Genomic DNA, 22221 nt, shown 5'->3' with positions numbered 1-22221 from the left:
GATAATCCACACAGGCGAGAAACAATTTAATTGCTCAGTCTGTGGAAAATGTTTTGGTCGTAAAGGAGACTTGAAGACACACATGATAATCCACACAGGTGAGAAACAATTTATTTGCTCAGTCTGTGGTAAAGGTTTTGGTCGTAAGGAACACTTGAAGGGACACATGATAGTCCACACAGGTGAGACACAATTGAATTGCTCATTCTGTGGTAAAGGTTTTGGTCAAAAAGGATCCTTGAAGACACACATGATGATCCACATAGGAGATAAACAATTTAATTGCTCAGTCTGTGGTAAAGGTTTTGGTCGTAAAGGAGACTTGAAGACACACATGATAGTCCACACAGGAGATAAACAATTTAATTGCTCAGTCTGTGGTAAAGGTTTTGGTCGTAAAGGAGACTTGAAGACACACATGATAATCCACACAGGTGAGAAACAATTTATTTGCTCAGTCTGTGGTAAAGGTTTTGGTCGTAAGGAACACTTGAAGGGACACATGATAGTCCACACAGGTGAGACACAATTTAATTGCTCAGTCTGTGGTAAAGGTTTTGGTCATAAAGGGAACCTAAAGACACACATGATGATAGTCCACACAGGAGATAAACAATTTAATTGCTCAGTCTGTGCTAAAGGTTTTGGTCGTAAAGGAGACTTGAAGTCACACCTGCTAGTCCACACAGGAGATAAACAATTTAATTGTGCAGTCTGTGGTAAAGGCTTTGGTCATGAGCAATATGTGAAGAAACACATGAAAATCCACACAGGAGAGTAAACATTTAATTCAGGGTTCCCACAGCCATAGAAAACCTGGAAAACTCATGGGATTTCTAAATCCTGTTTTCCAGGGTTGGAAAAGTAATGGAATTAGTCAAATCTGTGAAAGTTTAGGAAAAGTCATGACATTTTGTTCTGTGTAATTAAATTGTTCCAGTAATCTTCCCGTAAATAACCTTTCATGTAATGTAACATCACGGTAAATGTATTCTCTGTAGCTGTTGAAGTTATGTAGCTCTAATATGTGTCGATTTTAGTGCTTCTTGTATTTTATATTAATATTTTTATGGAAAATTCCATAAAAATATTTTTTTTTCTTTTTTTTCTTTTGTAACAGCACAGTTGAGAAGTGTTCACTCTGTTTAATTGTTGTCTGTGAGCTTCTGTAAAGCCCGCTAGTTCTCATTATAAAAATTCTCAGTAAAAATAATTAACCTTGTTGGGTCCTTTAATTTGAAGGACATGAAAAGTCCTTGAATTTGATGTTTGAGCAGGTGTGGGAGCGCTGAATGTAAGAAACTAAATTGAACGAAGCAAAATTTTCCTGAGGTTCAAACAGTAGCCTCTCTCAATCATAAAGTCCATGTGTTTCTCCTAAATCATTAATCAGTATGGGTTTGACTCCTGATGCTCCCCCCAGTTCCCCTCCCCCTGAACAGTCACCCCGATCATCCAGAGGATGCACTAGTGCAGGCCTATTCAACTGGCGGCCCGCGGGCCGGACACGGCCCGTTTGAATTTTGATCCGGCCCGCCAGAGTTTAATATTAAAAAAAAAAAAAAAATGGGTGGGGGACAAATATCTATGACTGGCCCGGGAGAAGCTTTTTTATTTCATTTTTCCTTGTTTGTTACATTACAGTGTTTGATTTTCATCATAATCTGGTTTTCCATAATAATAAGTTCAGTGTTTATGCCTGTGTTGCTGTCGTAGTGTAAAACGACTAAAGGGAGAGCAGGTGGTTAGCCTACATGAAAGTGAGTGAGAAAAGGAGAAGATAGTGAATAATGACATCACAACAGTATAATCCTAATGTTAATTTAAAATTAAATATTCTTATAAATATGGATAAAAGTAAAAAAAAACATAACATTTTCTTTGACGCGTCGAGATTCCATTCCTGACAGCACCCCATATTTAATAATAGTTCCAGCACGGCTGCGAAAATGTGGTGGCGGGTTGTGTCAAGTGTACATATAATGGCTCGGGGTCCAACTGACACATAACTCACAGACAATGCTGAGAAACTATACTTGGATGTTGTCGGTCCCTATTACAGAAGTATAGTGGACTATGTAGTGTGTTGGCCATTTTATGCTAGTGTCCGAATTATCCACTGTTAATTTGATTATATAGTCCACTCTAAAATACCCACAATGCACTGCAACTATGGGAATGTAGCTGGTAGCTACCGAATGTACCCTACATTTTCTCCCATATACCACAATGCAATGCAGTCATTTTTACCAAAGGAGAAGAAGAGTGATAACCTGACTGCCAGATGGGGGCGATATCGTTTGAAAACAATATCGCCGCCAGCAGAGTCCGGTTTTTATTTTTTGGGGCCGTCTCCTCTCTTCCCTTCAGCCTCTTGCACACTGCTGATGGATCCTCATCATGTCCTGTATAGCTCAAGTGGTTTATCATCAGTGTTGGGCAAGTTACTTTCAAAATGTAATATACTACATATTACTTTCATTGTAAAGTAATAAGTTACTTTACAATATTACTTTCTGTGTAGAGTAACTCGTTACTTTGTACACTACTTTTGCATTACTTTTACCAAAACAACAGCAGCAGCAGAATGACATTGCTGCCCCGGAACCATCCCGAAAAATAATTTCAACCGCCTTGAAGTCAGTGTAAACAAACAAACAAACAAAAATCTAAATGTTATTCTTTTCCTTTGTTATTGTCATCTATAGTGGTTATTTGCATAAAAACAAATAAGTTTGATTAGGAAATGATTGTATCTTTTTTAAATATGTGCTTTGATTTAATAAAATGTAACTCACTTTGTAACTTGAGTTACTTGAGAAAGCAACTGGTATAATATTACTGAAATCCTATAAGTAATAAGTTATATTACTGTGTTACTGCTAAAAGTAATATATTACATGTAATATGTTACTTTTGTAATGAGTTACCCCCAACACTGTTTATCATACATCTAGGCTTATCTGAGAGGTGAAGAGAAACATATTGACCGTGCATTTTTACAGTTGCTGAGAAATGCTGATCTAACGACAAATCTAAAATACAAAATCATGTAGAAATGTAGAAGAAACCAAGATGTACAATAAAATATGCATTTATTTATGATTAAAGTACCATTCACTGAAAAAAGACACTGCACACCAATCATAATGTGCTCACACACTCACACAAACTCATTAACACATTGATTGTATTGACGAACACAATTAAATGTCAATACCAACATAAATAAAGTATAAATACAGTACTGTACATCATTCCCTTTGACAAAATTAGAATGTGGAATGAATTAGATTGTCGAGAACTGGACATTTTCTACCAATTACATTGGCATCAGAGACCAGAGATGGTTGTGATCAGTTACGTTTTTGAGCTAGCAGAACTTGGATCCAGTGCTCATCCGAATCTGCACAGCAAATATAAGATAGGTCATTTTGTAACCGTTATGGTAAACGTGCACCAATTTAAAAAGGAACACAACTGAACATGCTCTGTGCTCATATACAGAGGGAATATAAGTGTAAACACTTAGAAAAGGCATCTTAATAGGCATTGGTTACCTCATATACAATTTTCATTTTTCACCAAGGATGAGAATAAAAGGTCTTATTGAATGTTCGAATGTGCATTCAAATGTTTTTCACAATATATTTGTTGTTCTATTACAATAAAATCAAATAAAATTAACTAAATCATCGCTGAATCCTGCTTCATGCCAGGTCATTCTCGCCCATTCTGTATTTGGTAATTATCTCCCATAAAATGTATTTGTAAGCATGAACAGGATCCTTGTTTGGTTATAAAGTAGTAAAGGAACTGTACTTAGTACTTGATTTAGAATATACACTATTTACTAATTTACTAATCAAAAATAAAAAATGTCTAATGATCTAATAAAAAAAGAAGAAAAACACAATATTGTCAAAACTGAAATTGTGGAGAGAACATTTCTTGCCTACTCAAAAAGGTTGTCATGAACAAGTTGTCCAGTGGCTCGGCTAAAAGCCAGTCTCCCCGTATCACGAGGAGGAAGCGATCCTATCTGACGCCATCTGAAAGCAGAATCACAGTGCAAAGTCATGTGTGCAGCTGACGGCTCATACAATCTCAATTTGCAAGGCACAAGCTAATGAGTCTGGGAAGATGAGGGGAACGAAGGCCAGTAAACACGCCACCAATGTTCAGCAGCCGGGGAACATCGCACACAAACGGGGCCAGAATTTTCCTCTCAAACACACCGACTAATATGAAGTTAAGATACATATCCACTGCTAGTATCAGCAATTAAGGCAGGGAACGTCGGCAACCATGTACCACGGGAAGGGGGGGGCGCAAGCATGTAGTTGCATACCTTCGGCACTCCTGTGACACATGGTTGCCAAACCCTGTGTTCAGTCGAACAGGTCCATCCAGTGAGGAAGCACTTGGCTGTAGAGAGCGGTAGAGCAGATTCTTCTGGGCTTGTAGTAGTCAAGCTAGCAGGGTCCAAATGTAACACCCACCAAGCACCAAATGAGGGTAAATTTTGGGTTTGGCGGGAAAAGAGAAAAAGGTCACCCCAGCTGGCCAGTAAAGAATTTGGAATCACAGCATAGTTTTTTATGTGCTTAGGCAGCAGATTACTACTATTTCACGCGTCTACACAACGTCTAAAAACATCGCTATGCGTTTGAGATGCGGCGAATGGCAAAACAATCCTGCTGTTAAGCCACCAAAAAGAAAACGTGAAGACGAAGAGAAGCGTCACGGAGGTCGGCGTTTTGCATACTAAAAACTTGAGATGATTATTTTTAGTCACCTAATGCATGATGCAGTTTTATAGCCGGTAAAGAATATTTTTTGGGCCGGTCAATTTGACCTTACCTGCTGCTATGCCATTGGCAAAGTTCATTTTGGACCCTACAAGCTAGTTCGGGATAAACCACGAGCAGATCAATCTTGCACTGGGGGCAACTATCGGCTGTATTGTAAAACCAAAGCCTTGTTGGGAATATATGGATTAAAAGCTGCTTTAGTTAATACTCATATAAAAGATGACTTGCATACGGCTGTGAACAAAGCAGGGAATAATTACTGTCAACTTGTCAAAGAGACACCGAGTGGTAAAAACCACTTAAACCTGAAAAACAAAACAAGTGGCCTTTAGCCTTAAAACCAGAGTCTTACGGTCACAGTACAAATCAACGGCAATCCTTCAAGCAGAAACGTCTTCAGCGCTGCACCTCTATGTGAGAACACCACAGTGGACTTTGCTTGTTCATTACGCTAATCCTCACAGCACTGTCTTGTACAGACGTAGAAAAACAAACAGAAGCACTCTGTGCTCCTCCCCAAATGATCGCTTATCTTGGACACACCCACACACCACGGTGCTACTGTGTGTTGTCCAATGGCGCAGCAGGAGGGCCTTTGTCAGCTGCCGGAGGAACATCCGCATCCTGTTTCTTTTCAGTCCTGGAGGGATCCACCTCGCGCTCCAGCTCGTTGGTGCCTGAAGCATCCCGGGAAACTGAGAATCCCTCAGTGTTGAAGCCCAGCGGGGCGGGGGGCTGGTATCTGTAGCTGTAGCCAAAGGCACGCAGGTGGTATGTGTAGTACTCCAATAAATACATGAGGGAAGCGTCGACGTAGTGGAAAGACACGGACACGTCCGAGCAGCAGTTTGGGCCCTGAGGACATTGTGGAAGAAAAGAGTATTATTAAGGTTATGGTACATTCCAATAACATCAAAAGACACCACATTTTACATGCGCACAAAACAAATATTCAACAGTAATCATGACATCAACTGACCAATAGTTACATTTCTACTGGCCTATCACTACTTTTTTTCTAATCCATTACGTATGTGATGATCCAGCCAAATATGAGCCTGATAATAAAAAAAAACTCCTGATCACAGGACCTCACATTCTGTTTCGTTCTACATATTAGCCTGGACTTCTGTGGGTGGGAGTCACTTGCCTTGACAGACAACTCGTTCAGCCAATCAGTATCGCCAAATCCAAATTAAATTTGCCTAACCTTTTTCAAATATGCCTTGGGCTCCCACAACCAGGATGGCAGATAGAAAATTGTCTAATGTGAATATAAATAGTGCTACACCGTTCCGTTTGCTGGCTCTCATTAATCTCTCATTCAAATACTGGGTGTGCAACTTGAAAGCAAACAATTTCCACATAGCTAGTTATTAAACTTAACAAGGCTTGATAGTTGGATGCCTATAGACTCTATAGCATAGAGCACCGCAGGAATGAGTCCAGAAGTATACTTCCGGGTTCATAAGAGGAAAAGTGAATGGGGTTTTAGAATGGGGATTTCACTTAAATGCATAAAATAAGGCCTGTGGTTAACAAAAGTTTATGGGAACGCGAATTTGGGTTCAGCAGGATAATCTTCACAAAGGTGAATAACTTTTATGACTTTTGGAACGTAAATGCATTTTTTAAACACGTTTTTTAGAAACCACTTCAGAGGGCATAATAAGTGATTAACGCTCGTGAAGATGATCCTGCTGACCCCAAATTCGCACTCACATAAACTTTTGTTAACCACAGACCTTATTTTACGCATTTAAGTGAAATCCCCATTCTAAAACCCCATTCACTTCTCCCCTGATGAACCAAAATGGCAGCGATTTCTGGTTAAGCCTACAAAAACATGCATCCCTGCGCTACTCTACAGGATAATGCCTATTCTGGGTCTGGATGCCTATTATTGATTTTCTGGCTTTGAGACATTTGGAACCGGGTCAGTACCCTCCTAGTCCATCTGATGGACTTTTCCTGCATTCGCGTATGCGCCGTTTCGACATTTTTTGAGTATATGGTCTTAAACAAAGGCTAGGTATTTTTTTTGGGGTATTTGACAAAAATCAATCATAGTTATCATTTTTATACGATCCTAAGACCTATTTTCAAAAATACTCCTCAATTTACTCCTGGTCCATCTGATGGACCCATTGACTTCCATTGAAACCACTCTATTGGTACTCCCAGCAAATTTTCACAAAATTAATTTATTTCATTTATTTCAGCGGGCATCCTGGACCAAATTAGCCTAGGTAAACCCAGCCACCACGTGACCTGCTCTCTCAGTTCCCAGTCACTATAGTGACTGAGAACAGGTCTGAGAGCAGGTCACGTGGGGGATGGGTTTACCCAGGCTAGGACCAAATACCTTGAACTTTGACCTTAATATCTAACCTTGGAGTTGGTAGAAATTTTGGGGGAGTTACATGGTCTCAAAGTCCATTGCATAGTTGTCCCATTGATTTCAATGTTAATTTTGCACAAAAAGAACATTTTTTTTGACTTCCAGCAAATTTTTCAAAAAATCATTATTTCCTTGATGTTACACATCTCACCTTGACTCAAGCGGTTAAAATTGTAGTTTCTAATGTGTTTGCCTATTTCCCCATATTCCCCCAGTTTTGGCATAGCAATCAATTCCATACAGTTTACATGAAATGTAAAAAAAACTGATTCCTATGCCAAAGATGGGAAAATATTATAAAACTGAATGTGACAGTCCACACTACTGATTTGAAGCCTTTAGACCAGGATAGATGCTGGACTAAAGCTTGTTTGTGTTTTTTGGGGGAAATGGCTGGTAGTCCAAAACATGCGCTTTTTGGATTTTTGGCTCAAAATATGAAAAAATACTATTTTTACAAAAAATCACAAAAAATACAAAAACCCACTGATGATGTCACAATGTCTGTGACATCATCAGTAATGTCATCAGTGACATATTATTGACAAAAAATCATCTCATGACATCACTGATGATGTCATAGGCTAGTGATGTCATAGCTATTGTGACATCATGCCTGCGAATCTTTGATACTAGGCATCTTGCAGTGGTGACTTTTGTAAAACACCCCAACTTGCCCATAATATCAGACCCAAAGCCAGTTTGTCTTTATGGAAATGAAAAAAAAAAATCACTTTTTTTTTTTATGTACTTTTTTTTTTTTTACTGTACTTACTGTACACTGGCATTTGAGGGGTTAAAATTCGAATAGGTATGAAATGTTGGTATGAGGTATTAGGGAAGAAGTTACCAATGAATTATAAACAGTCAAAAATTTAAAAATTTAAATTAATATTTATAAATTAGTACAGATTACCCGTTAAGGTCCATCAGATGGACCAGGAGTAATTTGAGGATTCCGCGGCAGCAGGGTACAAGGGTTAAGCAATTCGGGAAAACCTGGTTTCACCGTTTCACATTTACTAATAAATCAAACAGATAAGGTATTGCGAGGGTGTCATTTAATTTTGTCAAGCTAACCCAATACAATTCTGTCATATATAGCCTAATTCATGCAAAGGTTAGCAATGCTGAGGGTGTTTTATACTAAACGGGCAATTGCAGTCAGAATAAACAGAAATTTTAACAAAGCTTTCTGCACTTGCCTCGGAGATGGGGTAGTAGCAGTAGCTCCAGTACCAGAAGCTCTTAGGAAACTTGGAAGTGAGGTGCTGCTCAGGGACAAAGGGGTGAAACGTCTCCCTCTGTACAGTGTCTCTCGAGTCTCCTGCCTGCACCCCGACTTTCTCCATGCACTGCCCCATTGCCAAGTCTTCCACCGAGGTAGTGTGAGTGCACACCTTGTTTTTGAAACCCTCTACGAACCTCCGCAGGGCCTCTTTACTGAGCACGTAGCCCGCGCCCCCGCTCATGTAGCCCTGCTTGGTGTAGGGCTTGAATCGTCGGCCAAAGTACACCGGCTCATCCGGCGTGCGGTTTGCCAGAACCCAGCGTAGGTTGTCCACGATCACGTAGGTGTCGTCATCAGCCTTGAGAAACCAATCGGCCTCGTGGCCATGATGCTCATAGGCATAATGGTACGCCCGGATCGTCTTCCAGTAGAGCTGGTCCCGGCCCTCCTTGGTGCCCAAGCCAACAGTGGGGAAGTCGGGGTCGTCCACGGAGCTCATGAAGACCACCACGTTGCAGTGTCGACTCCATGTGGACTTCACATGCCGAGCCTTCTTCTCCAGATTGTTGGGTCCAGTCATGACCCAGCAAAGAATGCGCACCTTTTTGTACAGCTCATCTGCCATGCGGCTGTCCTCGCCTGGCGAAGGAATGTGTCCGTTAAAACTACAACAACAAATGAGGCTACATTGTTCTACACATCACAGCAGGTCACAAAGTGAAACTACTCAATACATGGCTGTTATATCAACAAAGACTCTAAGAAAGAATTTGATAGATGTCAATTAAAGGATTCAATTAAAACCCTCATATTGTCCTGTTGCTCCTGTTGTCCTCCCGGGCCAAATTTACCCGGTTTTGTTTGACTGTTTATGAAGCATAAACTATGTAGTCACCCAATTCTCTGTTACACCCTTTCAGCCCACTTCTTTCCAAACTATTAGTACAATTAATTTCATCTTTTCAAAACATTCACTTTTCAATGTAATAGAATTACATAGAAAAACGCCCTGTCTGTGTGTCAGTGCGCAAATGCACACGTGTGTGTATGTGTGTGTGTGTTCATTTGCATGAGTGACAGGTCGTAATGGTGTGTTTTTGGCCAGCGCAAGCGGGCCCTATATCTGGCTTTGTCCAGTCCAATTTGCGTGTCGATGCTCGTGAACGCTTTATCGCGCGCTGGCCATATGCTAGGTTCTGACCTAGCCTTGTTTGCAGATGCATTGCATTTCATACCCAGTCATCACCATGTCTTGAGATGTCTTAAGACGTGTCTTAAGACACATTTTTCAAGACATCTTAAGACGTCTTGAAAATTGAAGACATGTCTATAAGACGCGTCTATAGACATGCGTCTTAAGATGTCTCGAGATGTCTTAAGATGTCTTGGAAATATCAACGTCCCAAGATGTCTTGAGATGTCTTAAGACACATTTTTCAAGACATCTTAAGACGTCTTGAAAATTGAAGACATGTCTATAAGACGTGTCTATAGACATGCGTCTTAAGATGTCTCGAGATGTCTTAAGATGTCTTGGAAATATCAACCTCCCAAGATGTCTTGAGATCACATTATTGCTTTGTTTTTCCCTTTTTAATCCCTTAGTTTTTCATGCCATATATTTACTAATGTGCTTTGAACTGAATTGATATTGTAAATGTTATTAATGTATTCTTGCACTTCTCTTCTTATGAGAAAATAATTGATAACAAAAAAAGGATATGCAACACATTTCAACACATCTAAATGTTAGTAAATATACACTAGTACATTATATTATTATTATAACAAAATAATAACAAGACATGTACAATGTAGTCATGAGTATGTCAGCATTTTATTATTAAAAATGTATATAAAAAGCCTACATAGATACAACTCTGTAGATAAATGTACATTGTTCTGTAGTACAAAAAATAGCTACTGTATTGAGTGTGAGTGGAGAACGTACAGTTCTTACATGCTATAGTATCTGGAGAAGTTGTCCTATTTTCAGCAGCTTCACATTATTGGCCATTGGTACCAGTTGATTTTAGTCCCTATTCCAGCATGTTGTCTGGGTTGCCAAAAGTGGGAAACAAAGCGTTGCTCCCTCTTTAAATTCCTCACAGTCTGCAAGGGGTTCTTCTCTCTACTGGCTGCAACACCCTTCACACAGAAGCTGTGGATTATCTTAAAACAAAAGACTTCCATATCCAAATCCTAATAGTCAACAGCAACATAGTGCATAAGAATATACATACTTGCGGATCAAGTTATTGTGCAGGTGAGGGGGTGGGTGGGACAGGTGAGGGGAAGGGGTGGGGCAGGGGCTGGTGGGCACAGTAGTCTGAACAGTGATGGCCGCTGACAAAGAGGGGCGCCTGCGCCACTCCACCGCAGCGTTGGGTGGTGGTGATCTTTCCTCTCCGCTTCCTCTTCTCTGCAACACAGAGCCAGCCTCCCTCATGCTTGTAGGGGTCCCCTCCTTCAGAACAACAAAAAGGAAACTCACTAACAGTAATAATAATAATAATAATAACCGCCTAGTAATGTATATGATGAACAAACTAGTAGAGATGCATTATTAATTTCACTCCAAATCAGTTTATAAATTCATACAATTTGATCACTTTCAGTTGCAGCACAAAATGCTGTCAAACAGACAGCAGACATAGTAGCTGGTGTCTTAAGACACTGTTGACAGACACTTACAAGTTACAACCATAAAACTATGTTTTAAGTTAAAATAACTTAACAACACAAAACAAATATTGCCAAACCAAAAATGCATGCAGTTGCAGTCAACCCACCTTCATGACTACAAAATGTCATTCAACATACAAACGTCACTGTTAAATAGCACTCAATCGCTAGCCGTTAGCGTACAGTGCTAACCTAGCTTATTCAGCTAAACGGACCATTGAAACACAGAAATGGCACACTAGAACATGAATAATGGTTTGGTTAGCTTACCTACATTACCATGGATAGATGTAGCTGCTCGGTGACACTTGACTCATCTTGAAAATAATAATATTATGTAGAAGTAAATCCACTGGCAACGCTGCTTCTGCCATCTACAATGGTGTACCAGCCCACCCGGTACGAGTGCAGCGCGAGCTCAGACCACAGCCGAGACAGCTTTCTGCATTCTTCTTCTTTGGAGTTTCATGGCGGTTGGCAACATTAAAGTTGCATTACCGCCACCTACTGGATTGTAGCAGTTTCACAGTACAAACTATGCTTCCAAAAGGCTGTTGTAACTTGTAACTACCTTGAGTAGACCAAACACACACACACACACACACACACACACACACACACACACACACACACACACACACACACACACACACACACACACACACACGTACACACACACACACACACACACACACACACACACACACACACACACACACACACACACACACACACACACACACACACACACACACACACACACACACACACACACACACACACACACACACACACACACACACACACACACACACACACACACACACACACACACACAACAAACAGCAATAGACCCTTTTCACAACAACCATTTTGAGGTGGTAAAGCAGGTGTAACCATACCATTAATGATGGTTCCATTCCATTCAAGTGTCCCAGTGCCAGTAGCCCTCATCAATGTTATTGGTTACACCTGTTTTACTTCCTACTTTACCACCTCAAAATGGTTGCTGTGGAAAGGGCCTATGGGTCATGGTATGCATATATTTGGAATGTGTTACATATCAATATAAATTAGTCCAATTTAAAAAAGGCAAAGTTATGTCTTAAGATATGCAGTGTCTTAAGACACAGGAAATGTCTTAAGATATTCAGTCTTGAAGACACAGAAAATCGTATGTCTCAAGACGTGCACTTTCATGTCTTAAGACATAGAAAATGTCTTAAGATATTCAGTCTTGAAGACACAGAAAATCGTATGTCTCAAGACGTGCACTTTCATGTCTTAAGACATAGAAAATGTCTTAAGATATTCAGTCTTGAAGACACAGAAAATCGTATGTCTCAAGACGTGCACTTTCATGTCTTAAGACATAGAAAATGTCTTAAGATATTCAGTCTTGAAGACATGGAAAATCGTATGTCTCAAGACGTGCACTTTCATGTCTTAAGACATAGAAAATGTGTCTTAAGATGTTCAATGTCTTCAAGACACAGAAAATCTATCTCTAATGTCTCAAGACGTGCACTTTCATGTCTTAAGACATGACTGCATGTCTTCAGTTTAAGTCTCAAGGTGTCTTGAGACATCTTGACCATACAAAATGTCTCAAGACATCTTGGTTTTGGTCACTAAGACATCTTAAGACGTCTCAAGACGATGGTGATGACTGGGTATGTTATGGCATGTGGTGTCAGGGTTGGGCTGTGAGTGTCAGGGTTGGGCTGTGAGTGTCAGGAAGCAGTTTTGTAGAGTGACTTGTTTTTTGTTGTGTAGGTGTGTGTGTGTGTGTGTGTGTGTGTGTGTGTGTGTGTGTGTGTGTGTGTGTGTGTGTGTGTGTGTGTGTGTGTGTGTGTGTAGGTGTAGGTGTAGGTGTAGGTGTGTGTGTGTGTGTGTGTGTGTGTGTGTGTGTGTGTGTGTGTGTGTGTGTGTGTGTGTGTGGTGTTCATCTGCTGGAAAGCACAATAGTGCGGCCCACTAAGAAAACCAGATTTATGATGGAAAAACTTTTCATTTCTGGTCAAATTGACCCGAGGACAATATGAGGGTTAAAGAAGTCAAGAAAAGAATGCATTAATGTCAAGTTACAAGGTTACATCTTACTATGTTTGTTGTGTAGTGGTGTGCTGAAAAACGTGTACTTATGCAACAATTGCCATACAGTGTGTGTGTGTGTGTGTACTGTGTACATACCTGCGTGATGAGGGTGTTTGAGGTTGAACAGTGCAGACCTTTCCTTCTTCCAAACCTCCCCCTCTTCCTCAGGTTCATGGTGGTAGTCCAGGGACTTGTCCAAACCACTGCGATGGCCAGCTGAGAAACTCTTCTCAAACCACACCTGCCGCAGGAACACGTAAAGTGTGAAGGTTCCCACCAGGAAACCGGCATAGAAGGAGAATCTGGATCCCAAGGCCTTCATGCTGGACCAAGTTTCGCAAATGAGTCGTTTAACTTGGCGAGTGCTGTTGAAGAGAGGGAGGAAAATAACGTAACTCGTTGTGTCATTTCCAAAGGCCCGAGTCACCAACTTGAAGTTGTAATACTGCTTTCGTTGGCGACTGCGAGGCTTGTGACTGCCTGAGAGAGCTATGACAGCGTCAGCAGCTAGCACAGTGTCACTCCCCGTCCCCAAACTGGGTGTGGTTTACTCACCAGCCTTGATGCTGTTACCATTGCGCTTATCCGGCTACTGTACTACTTCATTGTTGTAGGCAACCGTATCAGTTTGATAACGTTGGCTGTGCCAGCTGTGACCATGGCGTTACAGACAACAACGTTATCTATTTCACAGTATAATGGTAAGGTTAGGTTAGCTTAACGTTAGCTGGCCACCCTACTAAACACGACTACTGACAGGATATCTATCTAGCGTTATCTGAAAAGACAATGTTTGGTGAGATACAAAGTAACCTTACAGATGCCACAGATCATCGTTGTTTCTTGGCCTTGGTACCTGGGCCAGCTGGCGTTAGCTAGATGGCTGGTCGTGTGATCGACACTGCTAACTCCATAGCTAACTTGGCGATCTGCTTAAATTCGCGTTAAGTTAATTTAACTAGCGGGAATGCTACCGTGTTAGCTAGATCCCAAGCTGTCTGCTGAAATAGCATCTGACTACCAGTAGCCCCGCGGTTGAACGAAAATGTAGATTTAAAACAGGAGTATTTGTCCTAAGCGCTGCACAAACTACCCCGAAGTTATCAATCTGCCAGGCAGTGCCTGGTGGTGGTGGTGTCTGCCTCAGCATCAAGCCAGCCAGGATTAAAAAATTATACATCCAGCGATGGATTTCAAAATAAAAGGTAAACATAGGCTGCCACGTTTTTGAGTAATAAAATGGCACAAAAATAGGCTATTTATCTTACATGCTGTCCCGGTCCACATTTGCAACAGACCAAAATACAGGCACCGGCCGCTACTTTAATCTGCCTTGTAGACAGGTGTCTGTGTCAAGCATGGTGTAAGATTTCTCAGCTTTTAATTTGAAGGTGAAAACCCTATTAATTACCGGTATTCTCGCGATCTGTGGCAGCTTGATGTGGGTAACTTCCTGCTTGCTTTCTGGCTGGCTGCCACCATCATCATGGAGCTAAAAGGCACAGTGTACAAAAGAAAAGACATATTAGTCATTGTCAAATGAGAGCAAACATGCTTTGCACAGGCTAATTTCCATCACTTTTATGGCATCAAAAACATCTTTAGCAAAACCAGGAATACACTTATTTTAGCTTTACTAATTTAGACATAAAGTGTAGTGGCCGTTTGTTTACCAGGCTTGGGAAGTAACTGTTGATCACTCACTGAGTGTGGCAATGTCCATGATGTTGTCATGATGTTGATGATGTCATTGTGACATCAGTGATGTCATAAATCTTTCTCTACTATAATTTCTCAAAGGGCCGATTGCTCAACATTTGTGATGTCATTAGTGATGTCACATGAACAACTAAATGCGCAGTTGAGCAATTGTGCGCTGCGCATGCCAATAGTGCAGGCGAGGCCGTATCCGAGCCCGCACAGCGCGCAAGACCGGGCAGGCATGCACAGAGAGCGAGCTGTGTCTGCGAGCCCGTATAACTGCAGCCATGGCACATCATCTCCAGAGTCTCCACTCTAAGAATCGAGCCACATAGCGCACAAGATTTCTAGTGCTACAAATAAGACAAACCGAATATTATTATAACATAAAAAAAATAGAAATACCGCCTCACAGTTGTATGCCTCCTCCAACAATTTGCAGTCTACATCCATGTCTGTCCAGACTCATACAAGCACCTTGAAGCCCATGGCGCAGTGGGGTGGAGATTCAGCCTTATTGCACTTTAGGCTGTTTGGGGGTACCTCAACAACACAGCTAATCATTTTCAACATGGAACATCCCCCGAGCCACTCCCCCTACCCACCCCTCGAACCCAGACTCTCTACGACTTTCCTACCTCTAGGTATGTCCTTACTGATCACACCCCCTCCCAGCACCCATATCCCCCACACCACCCCTCGAATGCTGACTCTCTATGACCTTCTTATCCCTAGCTACAGCCCCTTTCCCCAGCCCTGCCCGCCCCTCCCACGTCGCCCTAGCCACTCTACGACCTTCCTATCCCTAGCTTTGGACCCTTTTACCAATCCCCTCTTGATGGAAAGGGTTAGGGGTCACAGTGACCTTGAACTTTGACCTTTCACCACCAAAATCGAATCAGTTCAACCTTGAGTCCAAATGGACGTTTGAGCCAAATTTGAAGAAATTCCTTCAAGGCCTCCCTGAGATATTGCGTTAACGAGCACGATGGTCGTGAGGTCAGTGACCTTGAATTTTGACCACCAAAATCTAATCAGTTCACATCCCCGACTCCAAATGGATGTTTGAGCCAAGTTTGAAGAAATTCCGTCAAGGCATTCTTGAGATATTGCGTTTAACGAGCATCGGATGGACAACCCTAAAAACATGCCTCTGGCCACGGCGATCGCCGACAGAGGTATAATAAACAGTGCAATGTGAGGAATCCTATGGCATTTTTTTTATTATTTCAAATGAACAAGTAAAGAGCGTTCAAATACTTACAATTACAAGGCAGCTCAAAGTGACTTGATGACTTTTCAGACTGTGAAGCCAATATTGTGTTCCTGCTTATACAGCTGCAACCAAGCACACAGTACAATATTCACTGGCACAACTTGTCTTTTCTGACTCCAGGTTGCCATGATTTGTAAAAGCCCTGTGATTTACAAACCATCAGTAATGTGTAATGCAAGACACACAGAACACAGAAGTGTGTACAGCACCTCTGCTCTGACTCCTCATAGGGATGGGTCGAAGCTTTCAAAGCAATTGTTGGTGTGGTCAATTCAAGCCAGATGATGGCCTGCCACTTCTTCAGACAGCACCTATAATAAAGTACTGCAGGAATGAGTCAGGAAGTAGCAACCGTGCTGGTTCATAAGGGGAAAAGGCAATGGGATTTTAGTATGGGGATTTCGGTTAAACAAAGCAATTTCATAAACAAAAGTTTATGAAACAGCGAAGTTTGTGTTAAGCATGATGATCTTCACAAACGGGGACCACTTTTACGACTTCTGAAGCATAAATGTGTGTTTTCTTTAACATGATTTTCAGAAAACACTTCAAAAGTCATAAAAGTGGTCCTTGTTTGTGAAGATTGTCTTGCTGAACACAAACATCGCTGTTTCATAAACCTTTGTTAACCACAGACCTTATTTCATGCATTTTTTTACCAAAATCCCCTTTGCCTTTTCCCCTTACGAACCAGCATGGCGGCAATTTCTGGGTAAGCCTACAAAAATACATCATCCCTGTGGTACTCTATGGTGGAGCGAACCACAAACAATGAGAAGACCAGTTTGGCTGGCTCTCCTGTAAACAAGCAAACCTACTAGGCTACTTCAGTCTGCCTATTCCTACACACGACTTCTTGAGCCTCTTGGACTGTGTTTTAGTAACATACTGTACTGTATGTCTGCCTGAAAGACTGAATGGATGTCTTACTACAGCAGGTTCACATATGGCTTGGTCCCACAGTCTGAAATTAAGTTTGCTATACAAGATTGCTCTGTGACAAACTGTAACATCTTCACTCCATTGACTCCAACGCCCACTAGATTTGTGCTAATATACAACAAACCAAGTCAATAACACATTCAAGCAAAATTATGTACAGATGACGATCCCAGGAGCTACTCTTATTCACAAACTATACAAATTCAGCCCTTGAAGTACAGCTCTGAAAGATCCTTAGAAAAGTTTTGTGTGGATTCACCGTTTTGGTATACTGCATTTGATTGACTTTGTAGCTTTCTTTGCCATGATGTTGCACACACACACACACACCCACACTCTGTATGGAGGTGTCAGCAAATTCTTATCAGGTACAAGAAAAAAATTCTGCACTTAAGAGATTAACCTTCCTTTACTCCTTTCTGTGGGGTCTTTAATCCCTTTTACAGTGCACAAGGCAAGAAACCCAAGTGGAATCATTCAGTGAATGAACGCATAAATTCGAAGATTCGAGAAACAGATTCGAGAAACATTTTCTTAAAAAAAAAAAAGATCTAAAGTGCCACAGTATTAAATGTACAATTACTAATGTAATCTACATTTGTGTTTACTGATCATTTAATCACTAAACAAATGCAATGTATCAAAAAATCTTCACAAGGACAACAGTGTGAACTGAAGTGTGAACACCCCTCCGTTGTCGTCATGAGTATTTGTTCACATCTTGAAATGCCAGCCATACTTTTCTATCAGGCAGTAAAGGAAACGCCCTTCACAAACAGTATGTTGTTGACTGACATAGAATTTCACCCATTGTGTCATTTACAGAGGTAACTGCTTCCTTATGAATGGCACCATAAAAGACAAATGCAGGGCGTAATTTAGCTGTGACTGTGTGTTGTTCAGAACTCGACACAGATTCATCTCATTGAAGCATTTCTAGCAAAAAAAAAGCTACATATTTGACACCAATCAGCTTTATCCATCAAAATTGAGTCCCATTAAAGAGAGGAAGATGCATAACTTCATTCAACTGCACAGCTGACGTGCAACATACAACCGGTGCCTCTTCAAGAGGCATTGACACATCTTCTGAATGTACCAACAGGTGAGTTGAGATTATCTGCCAGGTTGAATAGAGCGCAACAGTCACGTGACTTTCCGCGACGTTTCCAGCCCCGGAAGAGAGTTCCCCATTCATTTTCTCCATAGACATTTCAAAAAAATACTTATATAAGGAGTTTTAAGGCTGGAACCAAGCCAACCCGTGACCTACTGAATCGTGACAATAAAACATTTCACTTGGAGCAAAAACCAAAAATAACAAGCGGGGGCGGGGGGAAATAAAGTTTTTTTTATTTTTTCCGGACAGTTGTTATTTTTTGTTTTTGCTCCAAGTTAAATGATTTATGGTCACTCACGATTGATTAGGTCACGGGTTGGCTTGGTTCCAGCCTTAAAGCTCGTTATATAAGCATTTTTCAAAATGTCTATGAAGAAAATGAATGGGCAACTCACTCCCGGGGCTGGAGACGTCACGGAAAGTCACGTGACTGCTGAGCTCTATAGCAATAATTGAATTGCAATGTCCCTGCCTACGAGTCTTCACAGGAGTTCCAAATCACAAAAGAGCTCAGATGTCCACGTCGTCTGAGTCCGAGGTGCTGGAGCCCTGGGACTCCTCCTGTGACTCTCCCCACACAAACCTATAGTTATTCTCCAATTCCTGCTGTCTCTTTTGCTCCTTGTAGACCTCTTCTGTGCCTCCAGTCTGGGGGATAAAAACAAACAATAGGTTGAACACCAGACACATTTTTTCTGAGCCTCCTACTAAGTTTATTAGATTTGTTTGCTTTAACAGGCCAACGGTTAAAAAAAAAAAAGAAGAAGAAGAAAATCTCCCACAAGTGATTTAGTGTCCCCTTTGGGACAATCAAAACGGTTCTTTAGAGATTCTTCTGGCAGGAATATGCTTCCCACTAACACCAGACAGATCAAAAATAGATTTTCTTTCAAAAAGTCACTGAAAGAAAGACTGATGAATCTGAAATAACTGTTATTGTGTTGTTAATGTTTTGGATGTAATATTTTTGTTTGTTTTAATTTTTTAGTGCCGTGTGCTCGTGACAATTTTGCTTTTGTTTCCGATATAGGTTAGACTACTCTTATTTTATTTTATGTGTAGTCATTTAATTCATTTTCTATATGAAATTGTCTTGTTGATACGATGTGATTTTAAATTGTCTTCTTATTTTGTGTGGACACCAGGAACACTAGTGACCACTTTGTGGAAGCTAATGTGGATCCGAATCAAGAATAAAACATTTACAACTTCTTTACTACTTAATTTCAACTTCACACAGCATTTTATAAATGCTGAATCACAATTTCCAGACCACAAGATACACAGTTTCATCACAATCCTATCAGAACTAAGATATTAACAAAACAAACAAAAACACACACAACATGCTAAACTAAATTATTTTATTACCTCCGCCAAGGAGGTTATGTTTTCGGTGCCGTTTGTCTGTCTATCTGTGACCAGGTTTACGGAAAAACTACTGGTCCGATTTTCATGAAACTTGGTAGAAGGGTGTAGCATGCGCCAAGGAAGAACCCATTTGGGTTAGGGTTAGGGTTACCCATGTGGGTAGTGGGAGAGGCTGTGGTCAGGACAAGGAGGCTGGGCAAGGGAAAAGGTCGATGCTAGAATGGATCAGCCGGAGGGACATCAGGAGTGATGACTGGTTGGGTTTAGGCATGGGGAGTGATGGTTGGTTGGGGTTAGGGTCAGAGGTGAGGTTAGGTCCCGCCGGCCGATCCATTCTAGCATCAACCTAAGGAAAGGTAGGTCATAGAGAGTCGGGATTCGAGGGGTGGGTGGGGGTAGTGGGTGGTGGGAGGGCACGTGGTGGGGCTAGGGAAAAGGGACCTTTGTGCAATCTCAATAATGTCTGTCTTTGATTATGGTGATGTACTGTACAAGCATGATTCACCTTCCACGCTGAAGCCTCTTGAGGCAGTATTTCATAGTGCTCTGCTGTTTATTACTGGCCATGGGTTTCACACTCATCATTGTATTTGATAAGGGTTGGTCTTCTCTTGCCGTTCAAAGAGATCAACATTGTCTTTTATTTATTTATGTATAAGGCCTTGTGTGGAAAGCTTCCATTGTATTTGTCTTTGCTTTGAAGTTTCAGAGCTACAGGATATCAAACACGTTCGCAAACACACATTAGAGAAAGACCGCTTTCCCCTTTTATGCTCCAGAGAGATGGAACAAGCTTCAGGACTCTCTCAAACTGCACCGACTGGTCTCCATAGATGCATTACATAGGAACTGCACCTGCTTTTCCTAGCCCTTTTATTTGTCTGCATCTGTGATTTGTATTGTTTTTTTATGCAGTGCAATTTTGGAATTGTATTATTGTACAATGCTGTAATCAGGGCATCCTTGAAAAAGAGGGCTTGCTCTCAATGGTCCTCCTGGGATAAATAAAGGTTATATAAAAAAAAATATAAATAAAATTGCTGAACTTACTGCACTGTTCCCCGTTGTCTAGATTGTCTTTTATTCAATTTCATATGGGCAACTTAGCATGACTGAAATCATAAACTGAGGAGTTCCACCCACCCGCAGATTGTCAAGACAGTCGCTTATTTTTCACCTTACCAGTAGATTTATGAGGAGTTCCCTGAAGGACTTTGTATCCTCTTCAGTCAGCCACTGATCTGCCTCCTCTGCATTCTTTCGTGTTAAGATCTTCACTTCTATTTTACCTGGGACACAAGGGGAAGTGCGACAAGCAGATTCGACACATGCACTTCAAAGGGGCTCAAATTGAGAAAAAGGTAGCAGAAGTCAAAATCAGAAATAATCCAGGAAAAGGTACAAACACAGTGGGGATGAAACAAATGCAGAAGAAAAGAAAGGAAAAGAATACACATGAATGATGACACACCTTTTTAAAGGATTTCTTTAAGCTATGTGTAAGTGGCTCCTCAAGTGAAGTCCACTGTCAAATATCCAACTACTAATTGGGAAGAGACTGGCTAAAGGGGAATGCTCATCTATTTCTGGGTCCTCAGCATTGCTTATATTGGAATGTCCTCAGCATAAGGGGTGGTGGTGCTGTAATCTTAGCTCTCCTGATTGCTAAACCTTTGAAAAAAGGAAAGCTATGAAATACAGCGCATTGTTATCTTCAAAACGTCCTTCAAATCCCGGCTCACCTTAAAGATGGCACCAGTTGACATTGTCTTAATGTTTAGATCTGTGTTAAACGATCCATTCCTAAAATAAATCTGAGATACAGTATGCAATGGCTATAAAAGTATGTGCTGTTCTGATTCTTTGCGGGTTTTCATATATTTTGCTCAGTTGGCCTGCGTTGCCCTCTTCTTGCTTTGCTATATGGTTTCTGCACTGCATATGTGAGTCACAAAGTTGTTGTATGCATTGGACAAAGATGAGAAGTTAAGTTTACAGATGGAAGAGAGACAGGCCGTGAGTGTTTTGGGCAATCCCCTTCCTACCTTCGGCCTTCAGTCCTGCTTTCTCTAGCTGCTCTTTAACCACGTCCTTTATGTGCTGCCACTGGGGGTCGCCTTCTCCCATCTCCTGAACTTTGACCTCCCCATCAGGGCTGCCGCCTGTCTTATACTTAGTAATTTTGATCTTAACATGGTCGTCAGCCGCTTGGTCTGGAGGTGACGAGACAAAAGAGGGACAAACAACACAGTTCACCTCAAAAGCCTTCTGCTGGGCAGCAGCACGGAGGAGCTAAGAGTATACCAAAGCATTCCCTGTATGTAAATGTATGCATTACATCTGTGTATCGTCATTGTCATAGATTGTCAGAGTACTGTGACAAGAAAATAAACCCACTGTGAATCAACCCACACAGATACTGCACATCAATGGCAGCAGAGGCAACGTCCACCAACTACCTCAAGGAATTCAAAATGTGAATCTGATACATCGATTCTCTTTCGGTTTCCATTTGTGTGAAGCTGAGCTTTGAGTACGTGTGTGTATCTATCCCGGACAAATATCAAGTCCCTAGTTATAGCG

General features: G+C 41.2%; 2 protein-coding genes across 5 annotated transcripts in view; both read right to left on the bottom strand.

The window, feature by feature from the left end:
* Positions 1-3084: 3084 nt before the first annotated feature.
* c1galt1lb (core 1 synthase, glycoprotein-N-acetylgalactosamine 3-beta-galactosyltransferase 1, like b) lies at positions 3085-14292 on the bottom strand. 3 transcript variants are annotated; one of them, XM_083661706.1, is made up of 4 exons: positions 14047-14292; positions 13325-13593; positions 8421-9085; positions 3085-5669 (listed from the first exon to the last, which is right to left on the bottom strand). In XM_083661706.1, exons 2-4 carry the CDS (start codon positions 13548-13550, stop codon positions 5373-5375), a joined length of 1188 nt encoding a protein of 395 aa, XP_083517832.1. In that variant the 5' UTR covers positions 13551-13593; positions 14047-14292; the 3' UTR covers positions 3085-5372. The 3 variants fall into 3 exon arrangements, with proteins under 3 accessions (XP_083517832.1, XP_083517834.1, XP_083517833.1); XM_083661708.1 differs by having other exon boundaries at positions 14085-14292; XM_083661707.1 differs by lacking the exon at positions 14047-14292 and having other exon boundaries at positions 13325-13643.
* A 1855-nt stretch (positions 14293-16147) lies between these two features.
* The window catches only part of os9 (OS9 endoplasmic reticulum lectin), a 16174-nt gene continuing 10100 nt past the window's right edge, over positions 16148-22221 (bottom strand). For both annotated transcript variants that reach the window (XM_083662038.1, XM_083662037.1), the window contains exons 13-15: positions 21684-21851; positions 20821-20927; positions 16148-18915 (exon numbers count right to left, since the gene is read on the bottom strand). In XM_083662038.1, coding sequence (XP_083518164.1) covers positions 18778-18915; positions 20821-20927; positions 21684-21851 — 413 coding nt within the window. In that variant the 3' untranslated portion in view covers positions 16148-18777. The remainder of the gene's footprint in view (positions 18916-20820; positions 20928-21683; positions 21852-22221) is intronic.

The sequence above is a fragment of the Poromitra crassiceps genome (genome assembly GCF_964638095.1).
Source record: "Poromitra crassiceps genome assembly, chromosome: 27".
In the NCBI taxonomy this organism is placed as follows: domain Eukaryota; kingdom Metazoa; phylum Chordata; class Actinopteri; order Beryciformes; family Melamphaidae; genus Poromitra; species Poromitra crassiceps.
This window is presented reverse-complemented; position numbering and strand designations above follow the sequence as displayed.

What these genes read in the sequence shown, in the direction of transcription:
- c1galt1lb (XM_083661706.1), bottom strand. Translation starts at nt 13,550, where the DNA reads ATGAAGGCCTTGGGATCCAGATTCTCCTTCTATGCCGGTTTCCTGGTG. An exon ending in CAAACACCCTCATCACGCAG is followed by an intron (nt 9,086 to 13,324) that starts GTATGTACACAG and finishes TTCCTTCGCCAG; the next exon opens with GCGAGGACAGCCGCATGGCA. An exon ending in GCTACTACCCCATCTCCGAG is followed by an intron (nt 5,670 to 8,420) that starts GCAAGTGCAGAA and finishes CAATGTCCTCAG; the next exon opens with GGCCCAAACTGCTGCTCGGA.